General features: G+C 37.6%; 1 protein-coding gene across 2 annotated transcripts in view; it reads left to right on the forward strand.

The window, feature by feature from the left end:
* Window positions 1-15,742, forward strand: part of LOC103135071 (uncharacterized) — a 43,539-nt gene that overhangs the window by 12,728 nt on the left and 15,069 nt on the right. For both annotated transcript variants that reach the window (XM_016669269.1, XM_007547649.2), the window contains exons 2-24: window positions 3,476-3,544; window positions 5,214-5,238; window positions 5,367-5,384; window positions 5,663-5,731; window positions 6,535-6,671; window positions 6,760-6,876; window positions 7,562-7,619; window positions 7,709-7,756; window positions 9,704-9,772; window positions 9,942-10,078; window positions 10,444-10,557; window positions 10,640-10,697; window positions 11,308-11,376; window positions 11,514-11,569; window positions 11,690-11,758; window positions 11,843-11,864; window positions 11,946-11,972; window positions 12,402-12,467; window positions 12,559-12,698; window positions 13,590-13,703; window positions 13,810-13,870; window positions 13,995-14,039; window positions 14,133-14,189. In XM_016669269.1, coding sequence (XP_016524755.1) covers window positions 3,476-3,544; window positions 5,214-5,238; window positions 5,367-5,384; window positions 5,663-5,731; window positions 6,535-6,671; window positions 6,760-6,876; window positions 7,562-7,619; window positions 7,709-7,756; window positions 9,704-9,772; window positions 9,942-10,078; window positions 10,444-10,557; window positions 10,640-10,697; window positions 11,308-11,376; window positions 11,514-11,569; window positions 11,690-11,758; window positions 11,843-11,864; window positions 11,946-11,972; window positions 12,402-12,467; window positions 12,559-12,698; window positions 13,590-13,703; window positions 13,810-13,870; window positions 13,995-14,039; window positions 14,133-14,189 — 1,645 coding nt within the window. The remainder of the gene's footprint in view (window positions 1-3,475; window positions 3,545-5,213; window positions 5,239-5,366; window positions 5,385-5,662; window positions 5,732-6,534; window positions 6,672-6,759; window positions 6,877-7,561; window positions 7,620-7,708; window positions 7,757-9,703; window positions 9,773-9,941; window positions 10,079-10,443; window positions 10,558-10,639; window positions 10,698-11,307; window positions 11,377-11,513; window positions 11,570-11,689; window positions 11,759-11,842; window positions 11,865-11,945; window positions 11,973-12,401; window positions 12,468-12,558; window positions 12,699-13,589; window positions 13,704-13,809; window positions 13,871-13,994; window positions 14,040-14,132; window positions 14,190-15,742) is intronic.

Genomic DNA, 15,742 nt, shown 5'->3' on the forward strand with positions numbered 1-15,742 from the left:
GAAATAAGAACCGAGCACATCAACTCGACACGTTACACTGGGCTATCACCATTTGGACTAAGCACCACTGAAGAACTAAACGGCAATGGCAAACCTGAAAGGGAATTCGGTCACAACTGAACATTTGGATTTGCTTTAACTCGAAACCTGTTGTTGTAAATGACAGTTGTGTAGAGCTATACAGAAATCACAATATTATGTTGAAAAAACCTGGATGTGAAAGTTGATTTTGTGTTGGTCTTGTCAAAACAAATGTGTTCATTGATGGAAATCCTTGAATCTTGTCCATATGAACTGTGGTCTTTGTGAAAAACCACACAAAAATGACTGTAGTAAAAGAATATGTGCATTGCCAATGTTATGGTGGAAAAGGTATCTTTTATTAGATTTATCTTGATCAGTTGTCTAATTGGTAACGTTAGTCATGATCAGTGTCACCTGTCTTTCTGTGGATCAGAAAAAGAAGTTTCAAAACTGATCTTTAAAGTGTAATAGGCCTGCTATTGTGCATTTGCTCATCTGTTATTCTTGTCATTTGAGGTCATTATTTCTAAGGGGCAGTCTAGGAAATTACTTGTACATTTGATTAGTAAATTCAGAAAACAAAAATAAATCTGCCTTGGCTCAGACTGAGGAAAATGCTCATCTTTCAATCCTTTTTCATATAGACCCATTTAATGAATTTATCAGTTTAACTCTTGGCAGAGCGTCCCTTGAATAGTGACTGTGTATATATATATATATATATATATATATATATATAATTTTTTTTTTTATTGTATACTATATTCTGTTTTCTCTTGATTTTCTTTAGTTCTTGTGATGTTTGAACAAACCCGTGGCGTCTGCAGAGATGGTATCTGTCCTTGACCCCTGTTAATTCTGGGTGGAGGGACGAAAGTACTGATTGTCTCTGCAGATCTGACACTTCATTGTAGTCTATAATGGTAATGATTATCCATCATAGGCACAATGATGGATGTGCTTAAGATATATGGAATAATGGCTGTGTAGATGACAACAGGTTTTCCCTTTAGTTGCCACAAGAAGTACAGTCTGAACCTTCCTCCGAACAGTGCAACTGTGAAGAACAGCTCATGTCAAGCGAAAAGGGCATTTCCTAAGAACAGGAAGTTCTTGGTAGGCAAAGGAAAAGTGTTCTCTGGAAATCCATAGTCATCACTACACTTGAGCAAGTTGGTGTCCAGGTGCTTCTAAGTGGAACAGTGGTCTTAGGTTGTGAATAATAACTTTTATATCATCCCATATATGTATTACTCATTAGTTTTTAAAGTCTAACATTTTCTTTGTGTCTCTAACTTGTGCTAAATGAGAAATGTTTGCAGAATAGGCTGCAGCCAGATGACCAGACACTCTGGAGCCGACCTGAGGGCTTGCCTGAAAACACACAAAGGCCAAAGTTTATATCAAACCTTGTGGCCCAGAGAAATGGGACCAGCGCTTAAGGCCTTATGAGTGGACCTGTCAAACCACCTTCTGTCTACATTCAGGTTGTTCTTGATCAGAGAAGTGACAGTGGTGAAACTCAGGAGTTTGCTGAGGGTTGGTTTCTCCAACAGCAAGAAGCTACAAGCTTTCTGCTGGTGGCTAGTTAGGAAGCTTGTGACCCAGCAATGGTAAGAAGCTAGAGGATACCTGCTCCACCGGAAGCAGGTATCCTCCAGCTTCTGGTGGAGGACACCTGGGTTGGTGGTATTCAATTTAAGACCAAGCTGAAACTGGCTTGGTTGGATTCTGGTATATCCTGGGTGATCAAGGTAAACCAGAATGAAGTGTGGTTACAAGTTGGCAGCATTGTCATCAGCTCCTGTAGCTTTCCAGGTTTTTTGATGCTGAGAGTTCATTTACCTTTTCTTCTGAGATCTTTGAAGCACATAGAGGACCCGGAGGAGAATAGTTGGTAGAGTTGTTGGTGGCCAAATGGGTTGAAGGTGTCTTACTGGTTTTCAAACATACACAAGAATCTATTGGCCAGTTGGATAATGGGGGTCATTACAGTGTGAGGAGATGGGCTCCTTTAGTTGGCAGACTTGAAGACCCCTGGATAGAAGTGCACAACAAAGTGCTACAACAGTGGGTGAGGTCATGCACAGGGGTGTTGATGATGAGCTTGGCCGTTCCGTGCTGCACTGAGTCCAATGCCTCAACTATAAATCTGGTTTATATGATGAAGGTACTGGTAAGATATGTTAATGTATCTAACGCAAAAAGATACGTTAAAGATTAAGGGTGGAGTGTGACCGAAGAAGATAAGGAAGAGACGGATTAAAACGTCACTGAGCTTGCAGAGCTTGTAGCTATGAAGGGATGCGTGGTTTGGAGGATGTGATATTCTCTAATGTGATATTTATTTTTTTATTGCTAGTTTGAGCCCCCACCCCAGCCGTGTATGGCCTTGTGCCATTTGGCAAGGCACCTCACCTACCATGCCTGCTGGTGGTGGGCAGAAGGGCTGATGGCATAATATAGTGGGCTTCCCCAATGCATGTGTGGCTACAATCCATAGCTTGCTGTCATCAATGTGTGAATAGTGCAACCGAGTTCATTGTAAAGTGCATGTCTAATGTCTTAAAATGAACAAGTATTTGTATGTTTAAAGGGATTTTGCATCCAAAGAATTTTTACATATTTCTTTTTTTAAGTTTTCTTTGTTTTGTAATGTCTGCTGGTTCGTGCAGCAAGTATTTGCAAGTATTCTTGCAAATACTTGCGAATGCAGTATTTGCAAGAAGTACTCTGAAAAGATACCTGTCTTTAACTGGTGCTGTGATTCATTTAAATTAACTTTATCAAGTTGGAAGCACAGTCACAGAGCCAGAATATTCATTGAGCGAGTAAGTGTGAGGTTTAAAGGGGCAGCACTGGGTAGAAATCAACTTTGAGCTTTACATCATGTTGTTTCATGAAAAACGTACCTCGAGTTCTGCTTTGATTCTAATGCATTTTTGAGAAATCCTTGAATTTTCCTCGGCAACCATACAGCTGTGCAAAATGCTTGGGGGGGAGGGGGGGAGGAGCGCAGCCTTTAGGGACAAAAGTCCTCCTCGTAGCTGCAGTTTCCAAACTTCCATGTTACAGAACACTCCCCCACTCAGCTCCTTAAGACTAGTCAGGAGAGATTAGCAAACCCCTGGTGGAACTGTGCATCTGCTGAGCTAATAAGAACTACTTCTAAGTGAAACACTGCCCCTTTAAATGTACACACCACACATTGATATGTACACCAAAAGATCCCACATCATGACGTTTTGGTCGCACGGGTACGGCATAGTTCATGAATTTTTTTCCAAATTGTAATATTCACAACTTGTTTACTCTTTCCTCTGCATTGACCCCGATTGTTATACAATTCTGTTTGTTTTGGTTTAGTTTTATTTGCGTTTTTATGTATCACTTTTGTATACTTGCATGATTAATCTAATTTTTACATAATTTGCCTCTTTATTTTTCTTAGATCTGTTGCAAAAGATTTGAAGCGCTGCATCAATTTAAGCAACATCTGACTTTAAAAGGACATAAACGGGTGAGAGTTGCAGTCAATCTTTCTCTAAGTGTTTTGTTTTGTGGTGTGTGTTAAAGGTAAAAAAAAGACTGTGTTGATGTAGTAATTTGTGGGAAAATTACCTTAAACAACATATTGAGAGCACTGGAATTGGCATACCTTTCTTAATCCCTATATTTTTATTTAAAGTCATTTTTTAATTAATCTTATAAGAATGAAATGTAATTGTAATGTGTGTTGGAATACTTTGTAACCCTAGTACTGTGCTATAAGTATGTCAAAGGTACAAGTCAGTCAGGGTCAGAACAGAACGAAGAATGCAGAACAACAAAGAGGAACTTGGAAATTGAGCAAGAGTGAATTTGGGAGTAACTCCAGATGGCGATTGAAAAGGAGAAATGAGTCACAGAGGGAGCTGAACAGGAACAGTTGAGAAGTCACGTAGCTGAACGGTGCGGTTGAGAAGTCGCGTAGCTGAACAATGCGGTTGAGAAGTTGCTTAGTAAATGGTCCCCACAATCATGGGCTGAGAAAGTCTAAAACATTCTGGAGAGGAAGAAAGTGCTAAGTCTCAACTGCAGAAGTCGGAAGTCAAAAAGTGATGCAGACAGAAGACCTACAGAGAAACGCGCCCCGGAACTAAGGAGAGACCAAGACTCTGCACAGCTGAAAGGGGGAGAAGCCAACTGCCCTCGTCCATGGTTCCAAATTAGACGGCCGTCCTTGACTCCCCTATAGAGATCTCCATTTGTTGCAACAGACTTGGTCGATGGACAAGGAATTCACACTTAATGAGAAGCTAAGCTGATTCTATGCACTCTGCTTGAATCAATCAGCTTTTGATTGATCAGTCAGCTGATTTGATAACTGCTTGCGATGGAATGCTTGATCAGTTGATTGATCAATCAGTTCAGTTGATCGATCAACTCATTGCTCCATCAGTCAACTCAATCGATTGATGGAGCAATAAACTGAGTTGATTGCTCCAACTCAGTTGATTGATCCAGTGGCCATGACACCCACTTAGCGGAAGTGGGGGTCATGCCCTTCTTCATTACCTGAAGAAGGGCATGACGCCTGAATAGTAGATAGTTAGTGGCTAGATGAGTCTCTCTCGACACCAACAGATAAACAGATTATCCCAAAAACCATAACTTGGAGTATGACTTGTGGGGTTTAGGGCTTTTCCGGTCCCGTTGGTTGGGGAGCTGGTCACCAGTCAGCCCAGGAGTTTAGCAGAAGTGGGTGGGGCTGGCTAGTGCGCAACAGCAAAAAGCTTCAAAGATAAATCACTTTGTGAAAAACTCACGTTTAGAATTGTTGGTGAAACACATGTTTATTTTGATTATTTTTGAGACGGAAACATAATAATGTGACTTGTATAGGCCTTTTATGAACAATGGTTTTTCTAAAGTGGTTAAAATGAATCATATACTGTAGCATGTGACTGACACGACTGTGTTATGATTTAGGTTTCCTGTCAAATTTTTTACCTCTGTGTAATTTTCAGAAAGACCTGGACTTATTGAAATGTGTTTTATATTCAAATTGCACCCTGTTTTACAGTAAGCTAACAATACCTAATTAAACAGAAATGAAGAAAAATGTCTAGCTTATTGAAATTGGAAAGTGCCAGAAAAAGACAAGCTCTTGACAATGGCCTTTTAATAAAATTTATCCTGTTTTCCAGATGCTTCGAGATGTTTTCCAAAAAGGTAACATTCACTCTGTTTAGCTGCCTTGTGTCTGTTTCACAATGTCCTTTATGCATGTTTTGTGAATACTTTGTGTATTAAAATTGCTTTTTTTGTTTCTTTTTTATAAAATATTCCTCCTTTCTTAGAATTCATACCCTGCACTTGTAAGTATTTTTTTTTGCGTGTGTTTTATAGTTTTGACCACATCTGATGTGTTTTTTGTTTGTTTTTTTTTTTTTTTTTTTTTGCTTTTTAATTTTAAAAATACAAATTTTGTTAAAAATTAAGAGTATATTATAACATTCTTACTGTTAATTTTAAANTTTTAAAAATACAAATTTTGTTAAAAATTAAGAGTATATTATAACATTCTTACTGTTAATTTTAAAATAACATTTTATGTTTTGTCCATAGAAATTAATCTGTAATGTTTCTTTTTAAGACCGGATACCCTACATTGTATTTGTGGCTCCAAAGTGCAAAAGCTTTGAGTTTCAGAGATCTGCTGTTGGTGAGTATGCTGCAGTTTCTCCATTTTCTGCAGTACATATTTACATATTTTTTTGCTGCTACAAAGTGCAATGGCTATAAGAGTGCTATCTATATTATATTTTGAATTTTGAAACATAGATACAAGTCAGCTATGATAACTGAATATATTTAGACATTAGCTGGATAAAATGTTTGCTGGATTAGCCAACCTGAAGTTAGCTGTTTAATAAACATATCACTTGGAGTCTCAGAGCAAGATTAGCTCCATAGTGGTTGGTGCTCTTTTCTTTACCACTTCATGAGAGTCTGATTTTGTCACCAATATAATTCTGAGGCATTGAGTTTGACTTACTTGTAATCAAGGTAAGAGAGAAAAACTTTTCTCATAGGGCCAAGGTTTCCCCCACTCCCCCCTCTTAAAATATTAAACAACATAATCCGAAAACTACGTATTTTATTTACTTTGGATTTTTATCTGATATGAAAAGGAGTTTGATCTAAAGGGCTTAGGTGTGTAATAAAAAGTGAAAACAGAATAACATGATAAGGCGGGAACAATAATTTTTCCTAGAATTGTTTCTTGACACCAGTAGCTGCTCCTGTTGTAGATTATTCTTCTTCTTGTTCTTATTCATAAAATTCCTAGTGAGTGTTTATTGATGCAGAGTGCACTGACATTTGGTTGTGCATAGGTCACGACCTCCTAGTTCCTGACTTCACACCTTGTCTGGTTGCCGACTACAGACTGTTTCGTGTATTTTTGGTTTACTAGGAGGTTTTATTTCAGTTGGGGGTAATTGCTGTGTTTCTATTTTCTTTCAGGCCTGTCTCTGATCACTCTGTGTTTCAGTCAAAAGCCTGATTTAAGTTTTTACCTCTGCCATGTTTGTAAGGATACATACACCAGGGACACAATTTTATGCCACACATTTTCACAAAGCCATTGCTTTCACTACTTTGTAAGTATCAGACATCTTTAAATGACTATTTAAATGAAAATCTAGAGTGAGGTGTTAACCATATATATATCTATACATATATTTCAAGGTATATGCAAACCCAGATTATTTGAGTTTCTCCTGGAAACCCGACTTGGACATGGCGACCGTTCTGGGGTGGAAGCTCAAAAGGGAAAGCAGAAAATCTGAGCTTCAAACCTTGCGGGTTGGTATTGTGATGTTGTAAATTGTCAAAATGATAAATGGTACTGTCAAATACTTACTGTTTTTCATCAACATTAAATCCATTGTGGAGGTGAAGATGGTTACAATCTTTAAAGAAATGCATCTCTTTCTGCCTTGGCGGTTAATCGCATGTTACTTTTCTGTAGCACTGTTTGCTAGATGTTGTCATTTGAAGTATGTTCAGGGGATGCCTTTTCGTCTACTTCTTAACGATGGTCAAAGAAGCAGTAGAAACGAATCAAATGATTTATAATAAAGTTATATCATGGACACAGTTTAACTCGTACAGAAAAGGACCAGTTGGTGTGACGAGCTAAATGTGATTGACACCGAGACAAAAAGAAAAGTGGAGCAGCAAAGCTAATAAAAAACCATGTTAATTAACTACAGGTGGTTCTCAATAAATGGCAGTGATAATGAAAAATTAATCTATTCCAATAACTTAGTTCACAAAGTGAAGATAATTGTATAAAGGAATTGCAGATGGATGTTTTCAAACCTTTATTGCTGTTATGTTTTTCTTCCTCCATTTCTCAAAGCTTCTTGGCCGTATTTAAATGTTTTGTTACTTTTAACCAAGTGAACCCAAAACAGATATTTGTTTGCAATTTGTAGATTGCTTTTTGGCATCAATAATCTTATAATTTTTTTATCTCTTTGTATAGTTATTGCATTTACCCCCACCGCTCATTAAGAAGCTCATGTTATCAACCTACTCAGAAGGTATTATTTTATGATTTGTTCATGTTTTTTAATTTTTAATTTTTTTTTTTTAAGTGGAATAATGACTGTAATCTTTTGATTATTCCCAGTGATGCAAACCTTATGTGAAAATGGCAAACTTCTTGAGAGGTTTGAAGGTGAGTATCCATTTTTCTAAATGATCATTCAGAGCTTCATAAACTAAGACTGCCCCACATTTAACACCTATAACCTTTTCTTTTTGTAGTTTAAATGAAGCTCTGGCTTTTTATTTACTAATGACAGAAGCAGGAGCACCGAAGTGCTTTTACCGTGGTTAAACATTAATCTTAAACATTGTGCTTCAAAGCCTTGGTGTAAACAGCACACCACCAGATTTAAAAATACTGGATATGAGGGTATGGTTTGTGGTGCTATTGTGGCTTAACAAGTTTTAAACAATAATCTGAAAAAATAAATATAGAGTTAAAGAAAACAGAGGTACAGAGTCTTGCAGAATGCAAATCTGCTCCAACCTACTTGATTTCACACTCTTACGCTATAGGACACAAAATAGGTTGGCTGATGATCACCAGATGTCAAGGTTGGTGTCGCGGCATGACGCAAACACCTGCATGTTGCTTGTTAAATAAAAGTTTGTACTTTTCCGCTGCAAGGCAATAAGGCGGAAATATACTGCGGTTATTTCCTCCTATGCAGATTTTTATTTTTTTTCACCCACTCTGGAGGGTTTTCAAGCATGAACAGCCTGTTTAAGGTCATGGAACAACATCTCTCAGATTTAAGTCTGGACTTCACCACTTCAGAATCTCCATTTTGTAGTTTTGAACCAATTAGTCTTGAACACAGCCTTTGTAGAAATGTAATTAATCAGTTGATTGTTAAATTAGTAAGGGATGATTACTTTTTAACACAGGCTGGTTCCTTAGCAAATTTTTATTTGAAAATGGCTCTCTGTATATAGCCATCTTTACCTGACAGCTTTGTTTGGCGCTTTAAATTATTTTGAATCAACAAAAAACATGAGGCTGGGAATTGACGTCCAGCGTTTAATCTACCATACATATTGGGAGATTCATGCTTTTTTTTTTTTTTTTTTTTTTTTAAAGCATTGTTTGGCATCTCAGCATGAAGAAAACATATCAACTAACCCAGCTAGCTCAGTCGGTAGAGCACGAGACTCTCAATCTCAGGGTCTTGGATTCGGGTTCCACTTTGGGACTCCATTTTATTGGGGAGTGAAAGGTGGCTAATAAGAAAAACAAATCATCACACCGGACCCCGTTTATGTCTGCTTTGTTTGTTTGGGCCAACGTTGGAGGGTTCTGGGCGCTCCTGCATTACACAAATCACTTTCTCAATATTCTCACTGGGAGCAGGGCATATTTACACTCCTCTGCGTGTGTGTATGTAGCATTCTCAACCAGTCCAGTTTCTTCCTGGAATTGTCCACAGCTGGGAGCTTTCAACATTTGGCTGGATGGATGATTACAACAGTTCAGTGATTTTTGTTATTCCACATCTCCCCAAATCTGAGTTCCTTCCTGACTTCTAGGTCAGAATGACCCAGTACATTTGACACAGTACTTTTCCTTTTGATAAAAACATACCTTGGTGCAAAACAGCCAAACAACGTTAATTGTCAACTATTAGCATAATTTTATTCCTCTACAACAAAAGCTCAACTTGTCATCAGTGCAGCCAAACATAAAATATTGTTTGAAGCACAGAATAAATGTACAGGTTTTATAAATGAAATCATTAAATTACATCCTGCTTTCATTATTTAAGAGAGAGGAACGACTATGAACTGGTGAGGTACTGTTGTTGCATCATTTTGTTTCTCTTCAATGGGTGTGTTGCTCTCCAAGACGTGAATGTTCCAGCCTTGGAGCCAAACAATTTACATGTCTGCAACAACAAATCTTACTCAGCCAGCTAGACAGACATTTTGAAGGTGAATCAGTGAATCAGTTTAATAGGATGAGTACGAGTTCATGCAAAAGAAACAAGACGATGTAGCCGTTAACAGACCTTTGGCTCTGGAAGATGTTGAGAGACTTTGGTTAGTCATGTTTGTTAATTTTGTTTTCCCTTCCTTCCAGCTATGCACCAAAACATGGTGACTCTTCAAGGTTACCACAGCAACCACAACAGACAGCATCCGCTTCTTGGTTTGTAAAAAAAAAAAAAAAAAGAAACTTAAACATGCCTTTTCAAATGTTAAGTTATGGGTTGATGGTTACAAATAAACTTTCTGTAGTTTTCAAGCTGGTTTTTGAAATTAAAATGCTTTGTTAGCCTTTAGTGAAGCTGCAAATTTTTTTTTTCCTTACTGTGCAGGACTGCAGCACATTGTTGAATGCGTTTCTTCAGAACCAGAACAGAAGTACTACCTCTGCACACTGTGCCAACTTGTGATTCCCAGCCACACGATCATCGGACATTTACTGAGCTCTGACCACGTACACTTGTATTTTGTAAGTCGAGATTTCTTTTTGCTTTTGGCATTTCGTGACACTTAAATGCTTCAGAAAAGAAAATACATTTTATAATCAAGAAATAATCTGAGTAAATACAACATATTTCCAGGTTTCCAAATAAATTGATCTCTTTAGGGAAATAAAACCATTTAAACCAACTTTTCTCAATGTGGAAAAGTGATTTTGAGTTCAATTTTATTAGCATTGCCTGAAGTGGGCAAAACGATTTCCACATGATTGTCTTTGGGAAGTTGTGGGATCACACCAACTAATTACATAATTTTATTCAAATGACAACATAACAGAATCAGTTTATAACCTGGAAAAGGGAAACTACTCACAAATCTGTTCTTCCTGCACAGGAAGCATGGCATCCCTCAACACTGACTTCAAACGAGTTGGACAGGAATAGCTTCCTGCTTGATTGTGCAAAGCAAGCTGAGAAAATTCATGCTGCTGAAAATGTTTCTGTGCAGGTTGGTGAGTTTAAAAAAAAAATAAAAAAAATAAATAAAGCATGAATGCATCGAAAGTGACGTAAAAATGTATTCTTCCCAGCAAGTGAAGCTGCAGCCTGATGTCTTCAAGTCGGTGAATTTTGATTCCTATTCAGAAGGTCGGTATTCAATTTTAAATCTTTGGTTCACCAAATTTACTTTATTCAGGGGTCAAAGCCCATAGAGGCAAAGGGACGTGCAGACCGCTATTAAGATAAAACAAAAATAAAAAGGGCCTCAATGCCTTTTGTGTACCATTTTTAAATCATATTTTGAAAATCCTTGGAGAATTCTGGATTTTTGTTTTTACATAAAAAATTCTAAATCCCTTTTTATCTACCAGTTTTTTAGCCCAGAATTTGTTGTTTATGTGCATATTTCATACTGAGATTAATATTAGAATAAAGTTGTCTGGTTTAGCCACATGTGAACAAAGTTGAATTGGCTAAAGAGCTGAATAAGCAAATCTGCAACATTTAGACAATTTCCAGCAGTTGAGTTTGTAAGGTTTTACACAGTTTTGATCGCCATTAACTGCAGTTTAAATTAAATTAACCTGGAAAGTGGAGATTTGCCAGGACAGTGGGGTACAGAGGCGGACTTGGTCAGGACTCAGTTTGCAAGTAGAGCTTGGAACCCTGTCATGACTGCTTGCAGCCTTACTTTAACATTAAGCTTAGTTGAGCAGTGAAACATGTTTTCTTTTTTTTATTATATTCTGTCTTTTAGCTTTGAAGAGCCTGGAATCTGTCACAAAGAGATGCTTAACTGTAAGCATTAAACCAGGCGACAAGATTGGTATGTGTAACGTCAGCATCTGTGTAGTGAATGTGTGAAATTGTGAACGATGAGTTAATTTCAGCAAGTTGTTTTCATTATTTCCAAAGTTTCTTGTTTTAAAAGTTGTAAATTTGAATATATTTTCCCTTTTTTAGATCATTCAGTCTCTGCTCCTTCAACTAAGGAGGTCAAATGCATGCTGCACTGCCAGGTGATAAATTGTGATACATGCATAACTTTAAATGTAGTCAGATCACAGTTTGAAACACGCTGACATTTCCATCCCCATTTCCTGTTCTTCTCCATCCATCTTTTTCTATAAAAAAAAAAGAACTGCTGTAAAAGTTTCTCCAAAATGTTCAAGTACTTGGAGCATTTAACAAGCAAAGAACACATAAGGGTAAGTAATTTTATCTCACCCCAAAATTCTTAACAAACAGGAGTTGTTATGGTTGATTGCCCTAAAAACTGGAATCTTCCACAGGTGATGCAGGGAATTTCTCAAGGTAAAAAGCTCAATTTAGTCAAATATGAAATATGTGTTTTGTGTTTAATAAATGTTTTATTAACCGATGTTGTTTCCACAGATTTCACAGGACATTTTTATGACCGAGGTACGTTTACAGTCTCGATAATCAAAGCTTTAACAATATGCATCTGATATTCAATAATAAAAATCTGATTTTTCTCTTAATCTTTTGTTTGGTAGCTCACATAAATGACATTTAATGAGAGCGGTTTTGGGGGTCTGAGCATGAAGCTCAATGTTGTAAAGACTGTGCAGTTCTCTGGATCACTTGTCTAATTCTGATCCACCGTCCTCCATATTCATTATGGCTGAATTACTTCGAAAGCCTTCGATCAGGTTCGGAAGAGGCTGTTAGGAAATGAGAAAACATGTAAAGCATGCAGGACACTGGGGACTTGGAAATGGTGAAAATACTGTAAAGATGGAATAGCGTTCTTAATTAAACCCAAAGATTGAGTTTTAAAAGCTGTGACTTCAGACATCTGCTAATGTTTTTCTTTCCCCCTCCTGATAGGAAGGTTCTACGTAAGCCTGCACACGTACATCAACGAGTCTTTAAAGAGAAATATGCCACCTGTCGGTAAGGTCACATGCACGTTTATACGTTACGTGATGCTTAGAAAATATTTACCTTTTTAAAATATATTTATTTTTGCATTTTTGTGCTGCAGGAACATCTCTGGTTATGACGTGCCTCACCTCGGTTTCTAAAGATGATCCATTTTATCTGTGCTTCGCCTGTCAGGATTGGTTTTGTCAGGCTGACCTCCGGAATCACTTTGAATCCCGAAAGCATCTCATAAGCACTCAGGTTAACTTCTATTGTGATAAAGTTTTGTAATGTCTACATGTTTTTATTTTTTTATTTTTTTATGCATGATATTCACCAGTCCGACTGTGGATCTATTCTAAGAAGGATTCTGCCACGACAAGACAGGACTCTGACCATGGAAATTAAAGGTTTCTGCTGCCAAGACCAACTCAGCATCTAGGGACGAGTGGAACTGCATCCCAAAGCCTCTCTTTTAGATCAGTGACACAGTGTAGGGATTGGAAGGAGGTGTAATTTCTAAATTTCTTAAAATATGTTAACTTCTTGATTTTTAATTTGAGAAGCTGTATGTCATTTTTCCCTGCTAAAGCTTGCTAATAAAACATTGAAGTCTAATTGATGCTGTGGACAGTTAAATTAATTAAGTCAACTGAAAATCGATTCTTCTGGTTAAATTAAAATCAATGTTCATGATTCTAGTAAACTAGGGGGCTTCAGACGTTTCTTTGGTTATGATAAATAATGACCCTGGGACTCGTGCCGAGTCTCTAAAATTATCTAGACTGTAACAAGTGCACGTTATTAATAGAGAAAGAGCTACCGTTAACAGGAGTGGTTTTTGAAGTCAGGTTTTTGGGGGCTACTCAAATGACTGTTTCATTAACTGTAAAGGGTCAGAGCTTCTGGATCTGAAGGTAGTTGGAGTCTAGACACATCTTTCTCGCGCCCAGCTTAAACAGAATGTCCTTTAAATTTTCATCTGGAGTAATACTCAGGAGTTGGAGTCTTCTCGGACCCGTTAGGTGGAGAGCTGGTCAGGAGTCTGAGAGGAGGTTATGGGGGTGGCTGACTATTGCATAATAACAGATGCAGCAGCTGTTTATTTCAGTAAAACATTCATTTAACCACTGGCTTGTTTAATATTCTCAGTTGTATCAGAATCCCTGGCTGCTGCCTTTTGGCTGGGACGGAGACCTGGACGACAGGACCCTGAGGTGGACGGCATGGAAGGAGGAACAAAATGGAGGCCGGATCTTCTTGAAGGTGACCTGCAAGTTTTTAACAATACGTTTATATCTGCAACTTACTCCTTCCTTTGGGTGTCTTTTTTTTTTTTATCATAAATATGCTATATCTGTTATATTTGTAGATTTTTGACGTTCCACACTCAGAATTTCAGTGGCTACTGACAGACACTCGCTATGAACAAGGTAAAAACTCTTTTCCTTAATTTTGAACAAGCTTGTTTGTTGAGCATCACAAACATTATTTCGGTATTTCTCTCTGGTGAAATAACCCAAAATTTAGAAATCTCTGTTCTTCTTGTGACTACAGTGTTTCACAGCCTTCAAGTGCGGTATCGTGGTTTTATGCATAGAGGTTTGTAGAGTATAATGATAAAGAATCCAAAGTAAATTGAAATCACCTATTGCTCTAATCTGACGTACACATTTTTGTAAAATGCCCTTTCAGTTCCACAGAGGAAGACATTCTGCAAACATAAATGGAAGGAACAGTTTCCTCTGCTAGGTGAGTAGCCTGTTTGGCAGTCAAAGAGCGAACAAACAGATCCACGGTGTCCCCCTTTTCTTATTTTATCCACCTTATTTATCATTTAACAGAACAATGAGGCTGTGTTAATGAAATGCTGGTATTTATTTTGGTATTTTTGATTGACCGTCTGGAAGTGCTTCTGAGCAGGGGTGGATCTAGAAAAATATTTATGGGATGGTAAGAGGGGGGCATGGATTTTTTCAGGGGTGGCAGCATATGCCAGTATCTATCTATCTATGTATCTATATAGATAGACAGATAATATCTCATTCTCACATTTGGCTTACACAGACCTAACATTAGACTTGATTTACTTGTTGCAAAATATTGTTTTTAACTTGCATTGTTTCAAAATGAGCTTCATGTAGCACTGAGGATTAAATATAATTTCTTAATATAGTATAGTTAATTATTTTTATGTATTTCATACTGCTGCTAACTGATATGTATTACTGGATTGGACAGCGCCTATTAGTTGCTATGTGATTCATCGAGTCCAGAAAATTATTCAGTTCCAATGCAGGATGAGCAGAAATCTGTCCCAAAAATATTAGTAGCGCCACCATTTGTTATCAGATATACTATTAAATACGACTTAAAATAAGGATGAGAAAACTGATGTTTTCTCATCTTTGATTTCTGTTTGATTTCTGTTAGTTCTGTCAAGATGCAAAAGGGGAAGATTTTTCTTATATTGGTCAATCGTTTTATTTTAAATATGCTGTAGGAGCCATAGTTTGATGACTGTTATAAATATCACCACGTTTTACGAGCAGAGGGGATTAGTTCAGTTTTTGTCGCTTGTCTAACTTTTATGAATTGCAGCGGCTGCAGTGAGCCGCAATAAAGGTACAATAAAGGTGATAAACAGATGAAGAACCAAACTAGACGGAACAACTTCTATTCCGCCTTTTCCCTCTCTGTGTCGGCTTTACACGCGGACCCGTTGCCATGGCAACCGACAGACAACAGCTCAACGAGTAGAAAGAGCAGAGATCACCGATCAGGGGAATCAACACCAAAAAAACCCAAAAAACAAATATTTCCCACACAAAAAAGTATCAAAAACACCAAAATAGAACATTCAGTCTGTTACATTTTATTGCCAGGCTTGATGTCTATATTGTCATTATTCATAAGTTTTCGCCTGAACACCGTGGTGGTTGAACACCTGCTCTACTGATGACTTGGTGGGCAGGTTGTCTTAGTTTAATGCTAACGGAACCAAAACACACAGAACGGCGCAGCACATGTTAAGGTTACCAAAGTCAATAGCAGGCTAGCAACAGTTAGGCTAGCATAACTGACCCACTGTTCACTTGTTCAATGTTTTCTTTAAATTAAAACTTTTTCCTCACCTGTTAAATCTGAAGCCCTTATCTATGGCTGTCATAGGGTTGAATTAACTGCTAAACATTCCGTCCTTTTTATCTGATTCTTTGAGTGATTGTAGTATTTCCCTGACCAACAATATTCCTGACTCAATGGAGAGCAATGGCGCACGATGAGTCACGTAATGTTCAGTCCAG

This window comes from Poecilia formosa, unplaced genomic scaffold, assembly GCF_000485575.1.
Source record: "Poecilia formosa unplaced genomic scaffold, Poecilia_formosa-5.1.2 Scaffold21, whole genome shotgun sequence".
NCBI classification, from domain to species: domain Eukaryota; kingdom Metazoa; phylum Chordata; class Actinopteri; order Cyprinodontiformes; family Poeciliidae; genus Poecilia; species Poecilia formosa.